Here is a 14,287-nt window from a genome sequence, read left to right as displayed (position 1 = left end):
CAATGAATACTGCCCAACCAGAAAATCTGAGCTCCATCCTACATTCCTTCCTACATCTAATCAGACACCAGGTCCTATTGGTATTTGGATCAAAACCCAGTCCTATTGATTTTATCCCTGAAAAAATCTTTCTTCTGCCCTTCCCCCTCTCCCCATTTCTACTGCCCTAGTTCTGACATTCACTTCCCTTGCCTGGGCCTCCTTTTTGAACTTTCCCACCCAGATAGCTGATCATGTCACTTTCCTGCTCTTTTCAGTGATTGAAATACTGTCAAGTTTCTTAGCACAACAAAGCTCTTCTAAACTTGATGAGGTTTAGAACTGTGTCTCCTGCCACACTTTCTGCGGCTCTATACACTTAGCCAAACCAAACTATCCATGGTTTCAGAAAACAAGTAGCTTTTCTACTTCTCTGCTTTTGCTACTCCCTTAGCTATATCCTACCCCTTTCCCCTCTGGACAAACTCATCTTCCTCTAGGTCTGTTTCCTCAAAATCCCTCACTTACCCAGGCACTTAGGCCCTATTTCAATGATACCAGGGTAACTCGTTCACTCCCCAGTCCAGTATTGATCACAATATATCACAATTGTTTTCTTTTCCATCATGTAAGCTTTTTGAGGATTTTTCAATTTTTGCATCCCCACAAACTAGAATTACGTCTAATGCAGAATAAGGCTCCATTGATATTTCTTGCTGAATGAATGATTGAATGTGAAAGATTAAGAGGCACCATGAAAATTTCTTACCCTAAAGCACAATCACTGATTTGGGAGGAAATTATCCTTTTGCTTTTCAGTTTACAAATTGCTTTCAAATTTATTTTTAACATCACCACCATTGAAAATCAGGTAAAGCAAATATTATATCCCCCTTATACAGATAACAGAGGTTCATCGGACACACTGACTTGCTCAACTACAACGGGTCCCATTAAAGGGTTTAGACAGGTCTGTTGTCTCCCAAGTTTAGTGCTTCAACTTTTTATACAGGTTTTACAGACTGTCAAGTGAGAGCAGAGAAGACAATGGAGACACTCAATCCAAACTTGCTGCTTCTCTGGCTAGCCAAGAGCTTGGACTACAATGGGGCCCAAGGTTATAGAAACAGATTAATATAGTGAATTTAAGGTTATGCGTTTGGAGTCTGATGGACTTAGATTCCAATCCTGGCCCCACCATTTACTATGTGACCTTGAGCAAGTTATTAAACCTCTACAAACTTTGCATTCCTCACCAAAACAAAGATAATACCTACCTCTCAAAGTTGTTGTGAGGTCTCAGAAAAATGTAATTATTCTTTCAACATTTATAGAAGACCTATTAAGTGCCAGTCACTGTTCATAGGTTAAACCCACAGAAAGTGTTGGATAAAATGCTAGCAATTACTGCTGGGGCCACATGTTCTCTACTGCATCCACAGGGATCTAGGCCCCAAGAGTCAGTATGGCTATAGTCATACCAACACCACCAGGAAGCGGCTCTGCGGATCAACAGTGACGACATTCCAGGAAGGAGGCCACCTCTTTCCCATCGCTACACTAAGAGGAAGGTCAGGGTCAAGTTTTCTTACACCATTTCTGTAAGGACAGCCCAATGTATGTTAATATGATCAAACCTCTCAAACAGCAGCCTCCCAAGAGTGACAGAGGGTCACAGGAGCTCAAGCTGTCCCTTTCACTCAGCAGCAAAAAGTCGAATTAGAAAGAGTGGGCTAATTCTGCTGCCTCATAGAGTAGGAATCTTCTTCTTCTTCTTCTTCTTTTTTAATTGTTTAGAGCAGGAATCTTCAGTCCAAAAGCAGGCAGTGATGGGCTTCGGACAGGGTTGGGGCAGGAAGTGTATGAGTCCACAAGTCCCTCGCAAATTTATTTGTAAGAGTTTGTGAAAATTTGTGTATATGCATCTCCAAGAAAGAAGGTCCATTACATTTATCAGCATCTCAAGGGTTTATGCCCTTAAAGATATACCACTGTTTTAAAATGATCAGGAAAAAGAAGGAAAAAGGTTTACTTCTTTCCATTCAGGGCAGCCTCCCTGCTAGCCTAGGCTCAGAGTTGCTACAAACAATGCAGTCTCACATCCACTCTCCACCCATCTGGCCTCTAGCCACCATACCCCAGAGAACAGACAGAAAGGGACCTCGGGGATAAAGGTTTTTATTCAACAAAGTCATCTCACTCAGTAACAAAAGAACAAGAGGTAACAACTCCACCAAAGCTCTAGAGCAGTGTCCACCCCTGGTAGCAGAAAACATGGCCCATTGACATATCAGCTGCAGCTCAGAGCTTCTGGAGGCCACTTAGAGGTCGTAGTTGGGGTTCTTCCGAAGGATAACAAAACCTTCCAGAATGGGGGTGACAGGAAGAAACTCCTCAGTGGCCAATTCTGCCCGCTCCCCGTGAGCCAACAACACTGGGGTAGTGTGTGTCTGAAACCCTGTGATGGTCTTAGGTTTGCCAGCCTGGCCCACCACATCGACTGCCTGTAGGGTGAGAAAACTGAGATGAAGGAACTCCAGATGGGAATGCAGCAGCAACCCAGAGCCTACACCAGTTTCAGAGAAGCAGGTATGTGTGCATTCTCCAAGGTCTAGAATATAGTCTGAGCCCTCCCCTCTGCTTAACCCCTCACCTGGCCCACACGGACAGACACTGGCAACGGCCGCAGCTCCTCATCAAATGTAACCAGCATTCGGGGCTGCATGGCAGCCACCAGCCCATACAATACATAGTGAGATTTGCCTAGGATGACTGAGGGAAGAACACAGAGCATAGTTAGAGGCATCACGACAGGCCTGGCCTGAACCTAGGGCCCCCACTCCCGCCCTGACTCTTTAACCCCCCACTCAAATAGCTGAACCCATGCTCCTCTCTTCATATACCCTACTATAAATCAGAGGTGCCTCTACCTTACTCTGCCCACAGCACTTAAACTGGTCATCACTTTCTTCCAATCACTAAGGAGCAGAAATTGGGCTCAGTTCTCCATTCCCAAAAGAAAATCTCTTTGAGCCAGATCAAAAGTGTGGGAGATAGAAGTTTCACGAAGTCCATCACATAACAGCCTCAGGAACAGAGCTAACTGAAAGCCTTGCTCCTAAGTGATCAAGGTGGCCCTATTAGGGTTGGAGACAGGGTGCCATGTGCTACCATATAAGATTCCTGATAGGAACTCACTGTTGCGGACATCCAGGAAAGAGACAAGCACAGTGAGCAGTCCAGCCACGGCCACTTGACTCATAAGCTGCCGGTCACTGTGATAGGGGCAGAGGGTGAGTGTGCCCTTCCCTAAATGTGTCAGGCCCTGCAAAATACAGAAAGAAGTGGAGGTGAAGAGTCACATCTGAAAAGACATCACCTAACCTGGCCACAGAGAAATCCAACTCACACACATCCTCCTTCCAGACCGAGCTCAAGGTCCCCTTCATGTCACTACGTCTCCCTTCCACCCCCACAGACATGTCCCTTGGCATACTCTAAGGAAAAGAGTTCTATTCGTTACCTGTGCCAAGCGCACCATGAAGAGGTTGTTGGGGTCCTTGGCATGATACTGCGCTAACTGGCGCAGCATCGCAGCCAGACGGGCATTATTGGTACCTGGAAATGTCAAGCATCACAGAGGATTGAAAAAAAAGGGCCTCAAACCTCCCCCCCAAGCTGCTTATGATCTTTCCCTGGCCGATACTCACCACTGCCCACCATGCCCATGGCGAAAATGGAGTTATAGGAAACTTCTGGGTCAGCATCATGGGAGAACTTGCTTAGGGTGTCCAGGATGTTGAGTCGTGGATTTGAAACAGAGATTAAGGCCAGTGCTAAAGGCACAGCCCGACGGAGTGTAGGCTCCCCATATCTTAGCTGGTAGTCAAGGGAAATAACAAGGGCATCACAGAAAACAGTAAAAATAAGCTTTATTACAGGAATAGACTGGGAGATAAAGGGGATTTAGTCAAATTTTATAGAAAGGGCACAGAAAAAAACACTTCTCTACCATGGAAACCCATTAGGAAAGTCTCCTCTGGGAAACCCCATGCATCAAAATCAGTGTATTCCCATCTACCCATGCGACACTCACCAGGTGGCCAAAGGTTCGTAGTGCCATCTCTGCACCAATCTCCTCCCCCATTGCAATCAGGGCAATCCCCAACACAGCCACTCCCTGCAATTGAAGAGCCAGCAGAATCCAGTAAGTTCAGGGAACAAAAAACACACCCTTGACGGGAGTTCTGTCTAAGAAGAAAAAGCTGTTCTGTGGGGCACACCCTTACCCCTCATGTACGGAACCCAGTCTTGTGCTATTTCAATATACAGCAATACCCAGAGGAGTTCAAAAACAAACCCAAACCATTCCCCCTGCTCCCCTGCAAGCGTATCCCCCTTAGAGCCTCACTCAGAGAGTGCCCAGCTGCCCATAGAACCTGATGTGCTCCCATGTCAGCAGGGGCTTCCTTCTTGTCCTTGTCCTTTTTTTCCTTCTTGTCTTTGTCTTCCTCCTTTTCCTTGGAGTCAAAGTGTTCACTACAGATGTGGAGCAGTTGCTGCACCTTCAGTACATTCCCAGAGCCTGCAGCAGAATGGTAAGAGTGAGGAAGGCTAGCAATGAGAAGGCACCAAGGAAAAGCTTACTCCAGGAACAGGAGAAGCTAAACAATCTAATGCAGATCAGAATGACTGAGCCAGAAGAAGTAATCTGAAAAAAGGTGCAGAAAAGAAATGAGGAGTCACTGGGAAGACAAAGACACAGACCTGCATAGGCACAGACATCTACCAGAGTGTTGGCAAAACTGCGGAATGGCTCTGACACAACCTCCAGCGCAGCCAGAATCGCCTCAATGGCCTCTCCCTTTCCTACAGGATAGAATTGAGGGGTCAGGAGACACTTGCTTCCACACAGCACAGCCTGACTTACACATACACCCTCCCTGTTGTATCTACTTCTTGTCAGTCTTTTGCCCAAATAGAGAGACATCCCCTCACCCAGGTGATTGAGGCCCAATCCAAGAGGAAGCCAACGGGCATAAGTGTCCTTGAGCTCAGTCTCTGACTTCTCCATAATGGTCTGAAGGATGGTGGAAGTGACATCTCCATTGCAGGATCCCACTGCTATCATTCCACAGGCTAGAGCAGTCACACCTGCCACCTAGAAACAGGAAAATCAGTGTCACACAGAGTAAGTTAATATCAGTCCTTTACCTATCTTGACTCCAGATAGCCAATTCCTACGGCCTGCTGTAACCCCACCGGGTAAAAATCCCTTCCTGATGATAGGTCAAAATAACAACAGTAGCTACAATTCACCAACTACTTACTGTGTCAGCCACTATACCACCTGCTTTGCATACTATTAACATTTACAATCAGCCCTGGCTGGTGTAGCTCAGTGGATTGAGTGTGGGCTGCAGATCAAAAGGTCGCTGGTTCAATTCCCAGTCAGGGCATATGCCTGGGTTGCGGTCCAGGTCTCCAGTGGGGGCCACGCGAGAGGCAACCACACATTGATATTTCTCGCTCTTTCTCCCTCTCTTCCCCTCTCTCTAAAAATAAATAAAATCTTAAAAGAAAAAAAAAACCATAATCACAACAACCCCATGAAACAGGTCCTACTGTTATTCCTCTTTTATTGTTGTGAAAAAGGAAACCTAAAGTGGCTAAGTTATGTATTCAAGATCACAACGCTTATAAGCAGAGATGGCAGGATTTTTTTTTTCACTAAATTTTTTTTTTAATATTTATTGATTATGCTATTACAGTTGTCCCATTTCCCCCCCCACTCCACTCCATCCTGCCCACCCCCCTCCCTCCCACATTCCCCCCCATAGTTCATGTCCATGGGTCATACTTATAAGTTCTTTGGCTTCTACATTTCCTACACTATTTTTACCCTCCCCCTGTCTATTTTCCACCTATCATCTATGCTACTTATTCTCTGTACCTTTCCCCCCCTCTCCCCCTCCCACTCCCTTATTGACAACCCTCATGTTCTAGTTGTTTGCCTAGTTTGCTCTCGTTTTTGTTTTATGTGTGGCCGTTAATAACTGTGAGTTTGCTGTCATTTTTACTGTTCCTATTTTTGATCATCTTTTTCTTAGGTGACTCCCTTTAACATTTCATATAATAAGGGTTTGGTGATGATGAGCTTCTTTAACTTGACCTTATCTGAGAAGCACTTTATCTGCCCTTCCATTCTAAATGATAGCTTTGCTGGATACAGTAATCTTGGATATAGGTCCTTGCGTTTAATCTTGGGTAATGTAATTATGATGTGCCTTGGTGTGTTCCTCCTTGGGTCCAGCTTCTTTGGGACTCTCTGAGCTTCCTGGACTTCCCGGAAGTCTATTTTCTTTGCCAGATGAGGGAAGTTCTCCTTCATTATTTGTTCAAATAAGTTTTCAATTTTTGTTCTTCCTCTTCTCCTTTTGGCACCCCTATAATTCGGATGTTGGAACGTTTCAAGGTGTCCTGGAGGTTCCTAAGCCTCTCCTCATTTTTCCAAGTTCTTGTTTCTTCATTCTTTTCTGGTTGGATGTTTGTTTCTTCCTTCTGGTCCATACCATTGATTTGAGTCCCAGTTTCCTTCTCATCACTATTGGTTCCCTGTACATTTTCCTTTGTTTCTCTTAGCATAGGCTTCATTTTTTCATCTGTTTTTCGAACAGATTCAGCATAGGCTTCATTTTTTCATCTGTTTTTTGAACAGATTCAACCAAGTCTGTGAGCATAACCAGTGCTTTGAACTGTGCATCCTATAGGTTGGCTATCTCTTCGTCGCTTAGTTGTATTTTTTCTGGAGCTTTGAAGTGTTCTGTCATTTGGGCCATTTTTTTGTTTGTTTGTTTGTCTTGGCGCGTCTGTTACTTTAAGGGGCGGAGCCTTAGGTGTTCACCGGGGCGGGGTAACGCTGGTAGGCTGGTAGCTGCGCTGTGACGCTGTAAGTGGGGGAGGGGCCGAGTGGGAGCAATGGTGCCCGCCTCACTCTCCTCCGGATTTCAATCTTTCACTCCGCTACCCACAATCAAACTGGGTCACTCTGGTGCTGGTTCCCGAGTAAGTGGGCCTGTGCACACTCTAGGCCCCTGTGGGTCTCTCCAACGACCTCTTCTGTGAGGCTGGGAGTCTCTCTTGCTGCTGCCCCAACCCCCAGGGGCGCTTTCAATCAGAGGTTTGAGGCTTTATTTCCCCGTGCTGGAGCCCTGGGTTGCGCGGTCTGCTTCGCTGCCCTCCGTTTGTCCGGTTTATCTGTGGGCGAATGTGGTGCCGCAGGGTGCTACCTGCTGCTCTGCCTGCCCCACTCTCCACCACTCTGAGTCCGGCCCTCTGGGTTTATCTGTGCAAACGTGGGGCCGCAGGGTCTGCTAGTGCTCGGACTGCCTGCGCCATTTGTCCCACACTCCGCCAGTCTCAGTCCCGCCACAGCCACGCGGGTCCTCTCCACCCCAGTGCCCGTCTCTGCCCCTCCTACCAGTCTGGATGAATGTTTATTTTCTATTTCCTTGGTGTCGGTCCCCCTTGCTGTTCGATTCTCTGTCAGTTCAGGTTGTGCGAGGAGGCGCAGTGTGTCTACCTACGCCGCCATCTTGGTTCCTCCGAGATGGCAGGATTTGAACTGAGGTCTTTCTGACTAAAGCCTATGCTATACTTATCCATCACTAAACCGACTCTGCACAAGTAAGAAAATTTAGAGTTGACCAATAACTAAAACAGTGAGTGAGAATCACCCACCCCAAGCTAGGCTAAGTTACTCCCCCACTCTAGTTTGGTACTTCTTTGTGGATCTCAAGGGACTGAACTCAATACCAAAATGTTAACAGTTTAGCAGCAGCACCACTGGGGACTTAGAACCCCAGTTCCAAGGGATTTCCTTGAAAGGAAAGTAATACACTTCCCCCTCTCCCAAACCCAACCCCATTTCTTCTTTTCACTATTTATCACAGAGAATGGAAGAACTCAGAGTACCTTCCCAACCTCCCCTAAATGACCAACCACCTCTACTCACCTCCATACTGGACTTGGAATCTCCCATCACAGGCAGCAGCAGTGTTAGAACATCTTCGCGATTGGAGCCAGCATAAGCCAAGCCTAGTCTGCAAAAGCCAAGGAGATGCAGTCCCCCACACACACCCAAGGATAGAACAGGGAAGAAACAATAAAAGGACTGATCATTCATTCATCATTTAAACAGTCACCAAGAGCTAAATACTAACAGGCATGGTAGTAGTTCAAGGGCCAATTCCCATTTTCACACAGCTATCAGGTGGAGCGCTCCCAGAAGGAAAAGCAATGAGCCTTACCCAAAGATGGAACCAAGTCTCATAGTGTTGCTGTTGTGGAGAACGTAGTCTGAGAGCAGTGCCAGAGCAGGGTCACACTCATTCCGGACCCCAGAGTTCACAATGCCACAGGCCAGGAGGGCTCCTGACTGCAAAAGGCAAAGAGATTCTTCACTCAGGCTGCTCTATCTTCCTCACCACAAAGATGCAACATGGGCCTCAGAGCAGTACCCTCCTTAACTGGAGTTGAAAACCAGGCAGACCTCACCAGTGAAAGGGAGACCCTGTGGGCCCTGGAACAAGGAAGGGGAATGTCCCAGCTAGTGGGCTGTGCCCAGACCAACCTTGATATAATCCTCAGAGGAGTACAGGTACTTGTCAATCTGAGTGAGACCACCATCCACATCCCACAGCAGAATCATGCCAAGGGACGCGGCTGCGCTCAACATTCCTATACCAAGGAAAAATCTGTCTTAAAATGGTCCTACACTGAGGAAACTGTTATAAAGAGCTTTCCAAGGAACTGCATTGGGATTGCTTGTCAGGTAACAGAGGAACCTAGGAGGACAACAAGAGTGACCAAAGTAACACAAAGATAAAACAAAAACTGAATTATACCATGGTCCTTGTTCTTGTAAAGCCATTTGTTGCCATCATCAGTCAGGAGCTTATCCTGGCCAAACGCTGCATTCACAAAGCCATTCACAAAAGAAGAGGCCAGGTTCATGCGGGCAGAGTCCACTTGAGAGCCACTGCCCCCAAACCCTGCACAGGAGGGAGAGGAAAGGAAGGTTAATTTTCAATAGGGCAAGAAAGGAACATGGCGGCTGGTCTCTGGTTCTGAGCTGGCTTCTCAGGATCCTCTATCTTTGCTCCCAACAGTGCCCTGGAGAAAGGCTATGTGGGACTTCTGAGCTCTACAGGATAAAAGTGTTGGGCCAACCTATCATTCCTAATATAAGGAGCATAATTAACAATCCTCCAACGCCCACATTCATGCACATGGCTACTCACGGTTGTTCTCTAGGTGGGTTTTATAGATGTCATCAGGCACCTTGGGCTCCATGATATCCAGCTGAAGAGAAGTCAGAGGGTTACAACTTCGCCCCCCAGTCCTCCCCTAGCTGTCCCTCCCGCTGTCCCACTGAATGGCAATTCTAACCAAGGAGAGTCTAGTCATGGTAATAATTAAGAGAGATAAAAAGCCAGGTAGAATCACAATCAAGAAAGCCTTGATAGAAAAGGGCAAAGTCTCGCCCTGGACAGGTGGCTTGGTTGAATGGAGTATCATCCCATACACCAAAGGCTGCGGGTTTGATCCCCAGTTGGGGTGCGTGCAGGAGGTGGCCAATCAATGTTTCTCTCTCATAGATGTTTCTCTGCCTCTGAGGTCAGTGGGCACATCCTCTAGTGAAGATTAAAAAAAAAGAAAAGGGCAGAGTCTCACCTCCCGAGCTAATGCCAAGAAGTTGCTATTGAGCTGCACATTGGACATGATCTCTGTCAAGTCCTCATACTCCTCCACATCTTCACTCAGCTCCAGAAACACCCCATGCCGGCCTAGCATGAAAGCCATCTGCTTCTGCACTACCCTGTAGAAGAGCCATCACATCCGCTCAGCCCCTTCCACCAACAGCACAGAAAAGCCCCTTAAACCCTAACCAGACACTACAAGCCTCCACCCATGAGCTCCACCCATTTCTTCCTTTGCCGACTTCTTCCCTACATACACATCCTTGCAGGAGGTGAAGATGTCTTCTACCAGTTCCATGTCATTGAGCATCAATGCCAACCTCAGAGCTTCAGGGAAGCGACTGAACTTTCGGAACACACCCAAAGCACAACGCAGTAGGGCAGAGTTCTCAGGCTCAGGTACATAATTCACACAACTACAAAGGCAAAAATAATAAAGGAATCAGAAGTTCCAGACATCCCCATTTATGCCACTTAATTCACTTGCCTAAAATAAATACTAAATGCAACACACACACACACACACATACACACACTCATTCCAGGCATTATGCCAAATACTGGGACTACTAAGGAGACATGATGTTTCTGTCCTCAAGTAGCTTACAGACATCAATAAATTATTAGCTACCCTTGATGCAAATGCTCTGGGAAAATAGAGGAGGCATAATTAAGAGAGAAGTGCTGGGAAGGTAGGCCTGCCACCATTTCCTACTATACTTGCTTACCTGGTGAGATAGAGGCAGACCTTTGCGTATGCATTCTCATCAATATCCTTCTCCAGCATATCCACCTGCTCAATTTCCATGAGCAGGTCGCAGGCCTCATGCTCTGCATTGTGCGCCATGTTGTAGGGAACGATCTCCTTCACCAGGGTGAGCAGTGGCTCCCGCTGTGTCTTCTCCGCGTCATCCAGCTCTTGCCACTCCTTAGCCACTTCTCCTGCTAGATGCCTATGGAAAGGCCCAGACCATTAGTGGAGTACAGCTTCACAGGAAGCACTTCCTTGTGGGTCATGGAATTCAGTGTTGGAACACCATTACACTGGTACTCCAACACAGACAGTGCTCTAAGACTGAACTCAGAATTATGCCTCAGAACCCCCTGCAGATTACCAAAAAAAGGTCTTACCTGACATACTCATGACCCCATGATGCCAATTCCTCCTGCGAGCCCACCAGCCGATACTTGAGGCATTCACGCTCCCCACTCATGGTCATGGCCAAAACAGATATGATATCAGCAGCAAAACGCTTTAAAGAAACCAGTCTTGGAAGTCAAATCCAGGGTAAGGGGAGTATTGCATTTTAATCACAATCACTGTCACTACCCCCTAAATTAAGTGTTAACTATACACTAGCCTCTATATGAGAGATTCACACATGGCATCTAAGCTAAGCCTCATGATCACTCCCAGGTTAGTGTTGGTATCTCTCTTTTAAACCAACGTGGCTGAGGGTGGTAAAAAGGGGACAGTGGAGAAACATGGACTCTCAGTTTTATGCTAATCACAATAACAAACTATGAAAAGATTTTAGCAGAAAAGACTCACAATCTGGAAAGACCACTATGCTGGCTGTATGAAAGACAAACTGTGTAGAAGTCAAAAACAAAAGGAAGAAGTCAGCTAGGAGGCTGCTGCAGTAATTCAGGTGAGAAATGAAGACTTCCTGGATTAGGGTTGTTACAACAGGCAAAGAAGTGATTGAACTGCGGGTATATTCTAAAAATAAAACAACTGAATGTACATGAAGTATCAGGAAAGAAAAAAATTAAGGTTAAATACAAGTTAAAGATAGGTCACAGTAACAAAATCCCAATGTCCAACATAAATGACAGAAACTGTCTTCTGAGAAGGCAACCCTCCTGTCAGCTCTGATGTGAGTTATTTTGATTGTGATAAGCTCTGTTCAACTAGCTCAGGTCTCAGGTCTATCAGGCTTCCCATGACTCCTCATGAGCACCCCCATGAGCACCGTGGGTCCTCATGAAAAGGAATTCCTAGACTAGGCCTCCACTGGCTTCTGAAACAGTTTTACCTTATTCTCCCCAGGGGCCATCTTCTCATATATTTCCTTCAGCTTGCCATAGTGTGGGCGCAGAAATTTGAGGGGCTTGGGCACTGAAGTCATGGAAGTAGTAGAAGAACGTATCTGCCTCCGCAGTTCCTCTAGGGCTGGTCGGTACAGGGACGTGTCCTTTTCCTGATCAGGAGATGTGAGATCAGACAAAAAAAGTGTCACATCCCTCAAGTCATAATACAGAAGTGTCTAACCACTCCCCTAGGAAAGTTGCTGCTTATTCATCTTTGATTCCCCTACCTGGCACAAAAACAAATGAGCCCAGTTAAGAGTTCAAGAACTGCCCTGGCTGGTGTAGCTCAGTGGATTGAGCGCAGGCCTGCAAACCAAAGGGTCACCGGTTCGATCCCCAGTCAGGGTACATGCTTGGGTTGTCCGCCAGGTCCCCAGTTGTGGGCCTGTTACAGGCAACCTCACATTGATGTTCCTCTCCCACTCTTTCTCCTTCCCTTCCCCTCTTTCTAAAAATAAATAAGTAAAAGAGTTCAAGAACTGCTTCTCCCAGAGAGAAAATTATAAAATGCTGCTTCAAATATCCTCTGTTGCTTTCCTCCCTCACAGCATCATCGTAACACTGATCCTAACATACAGTCCATCTTTCCCTGTACCTCATTTAGTTGCTGCCGCAAAATGGGATAAAGTGAACAAGGGGGAAACCTCCAAATACACACCCATTCATTTTAACATGTCATGACTCACCCCCAGTCGTTCCACAAGCATCTCCAGTTCATCCTGAAGCTGTTTGTCCTCCTCAGACTGGTGGGTTGGAGGAAGAAACTCATCAAGAAAAGGAATCCCAAACATACCCTCCTCCCATTCACCCTGGGGCAGGTAGACAGTAAGCCTCCCTCCTTAGGAACAGGTGAACATGGAAAGAGAGCGGGAATGGGAAGCCCTGGTGGGAAGGCAGCCTGGCTTCTGGACCAGTCTCTGCTTGAATGCTGTTCTAAAACATGGGGTGACAACGATCCGCCCGGGCCCACCTCTCGAGGCGGTGGTGAGGCCTGGTGGGGGCGGCGGAGGTGACAGCGCGGAATGGAGGATGAGGGGCAGAGAGGCGGGGTGCCAGGAGCCCGGAGGGTCACCCCATCCGCCCTCTCCTGGGCGCTGCGGGGTCGTTGGGAGTCCGGACCGAGGCCTGTGGAACTGGGGTGACTCAGCCCACGGCCTCCTCCGCCGGCTCCCGGGGCCACGCCTCACCAGCTCCTGCTCTTTGTCCTTGTCCCCGGCATCCCGCCTGTCCTTGCCGCCCGGCTTGTCTTCCGCGCCGCCGGGGGCCGTCGATGGGGACTGCTGGGTCTGCAACGATGCCTTGTCGCGGCCGCCCTCCTCCATCTCCGCCGCCACTGCCGGCCAGCTGCGCGCGCACCGCTCCGACGTCTCCGTTTCCCAGGTAGCCTCGCGCGCTTCTCCCACTGCGCCCCTCCGCCTCCAGAGGCCGTCAGCCACCGGAAACGACGCCACGGCTTGGGAGTCTCCGACCGGCCCTCGGAAGCCTCACGAAAACTACAATTCCCAGCTTCCCGCGCGCCGTGGGCGCTGCCCTGGACCTGAAGTTTTCCGAACGCCAGGGGACTCTGCAGTTTGGGATTCACGTGTGGTCGCTGCTGTGGGAGGTGATCTGGCGGCCGCCTGAGAGACCGCCCAGAGGTTTCCTCGGGGCGATGTGACTAGTACCCACAGTGACACCCCAGTCACTGGGCAGGCTGCGTGGTGGGACAAACGGAGGCAATTCTTGGAAGTCGGGACGCTTGACTGCGGTCTGTGTGAAGTTTGTGTAATCTATGTGTAGCCCCACACCACTGTGGAGTATTAACCTTATTTACACCCCCCACGTTGAAGGAGAGTGCTCTGTTACCGTGAGGATATGACTACCATCTTAAATCCACCTGCGGAGCCACTTGGAGGAGAACTCAATAAATAAAATAAAGTCTTATGCTCCACTGCTGAGTTCCGGAGCTAAAAACAGAACAAGACAAGGTCTTTGTGCTCTCTCTTTCGGCCTTCCTCGGGTGCGACAGACACTGTGTTAGGACTGACTTTAAATATTACGTGTCGTTCTCACAACCTTTTGAGTTTGGTAGGATTGACTCCATTTTACAGAAGAAATCATATATAGTAAGGAGTCGAATTAGTATTCGAACATTGACCTTTCAATCTTCCAAGCTCTTGACTGTTTCAGGCAAACTTCAAAGTTTCGTCTTCAGTTTGGGCTGTGTGTTAGTATCTAGAAGGTAAGAAAAGAGGAAGTAATTCTCCCTTTCATCCGGTGAGAACACTCACCATTTGGCCTAGAGTCTTATTTTATGTGTTCTAGGGCATTAAAGAACACAGAAACTTTGTTTAGAAAAAAACAAAACAGAAACACTGGCACAGGGTGGTTAACACTGAATGAATGTTGGCTAAATATATGTATAGATATAGGTGTAAAGGCTTGAAGCCCATTTTAAAACTTGTTGCTCTTCT

At 47.5% G+C, this 14,287-nt stretch overlaps 1 protein-coding gene across 1 annotated transcript; it reads right to left on the bottom strand.

Annotated features, from left to right (window-relative positions):
- Positions 1-2,141: 2,141 nt before the first annotated feature.
- PSMD2 (proteasome 26S subunit ubiquitin receptor, non-ATPase 2) lies at positions 2,142-13,228 on the bottom strand. The gene is made up of 21 exons (XM_024564204.3): positions 13,022-13,228; positions 12,521-12,577; positions 11,780-11,944; positions 10,872-10,993; positions 10,469-10,693; positions 9,998-10,156; positions 9,715-9,859; positions 9,282-9,342; positions 8,886-9,032; positions 8,612-8,718; positions 8,289-8,416; positions 7,994-8,081; positions 4,978-5,140; positions 4,747-4,848; positions 4,419-4,564; positions 4,076-4,159; positions 3,690-3,858; positions 3,503-3,597; positions 3,178-3,304; positions 2,633-2,751; positions 2,142-2,483 (listed from the first exon to the last, which is right to left on the bottom strand). Exons 1-21 carry the CDS (start codon positions 13,154-13,156, stop codon positions 2,301-2,303), a joined length of 2,727 nt encoding a protein of 908 aa, XP_024419972.1. The 5' UTR covers positions 13,157-13,228; the 3' UTR covers positions 2,142-2,300.
- Between the last annotated feature and the right edge of the window lie 1,059 nt (positions 13,229-14,287).

The sequence above is a fragment of the Desmodus rotundus genome, chromosome 2 (genome assembly GCF_022682495.2).
Source record: "Desmodus rotundus isolate HL8 chromosome 2, HLdesRot8A.1, whole genome shotgun sequence".
Classification (NCBI taxonomy): Eukaryota; Metazoa; Chordata; class Mammalia; order Chiroptera; family Phyllostomidae; genus Desmodus; species Desmodus rotundus.
This window is presented reverse-complemented; position numbering and strand designations above follow the sequence as displayed.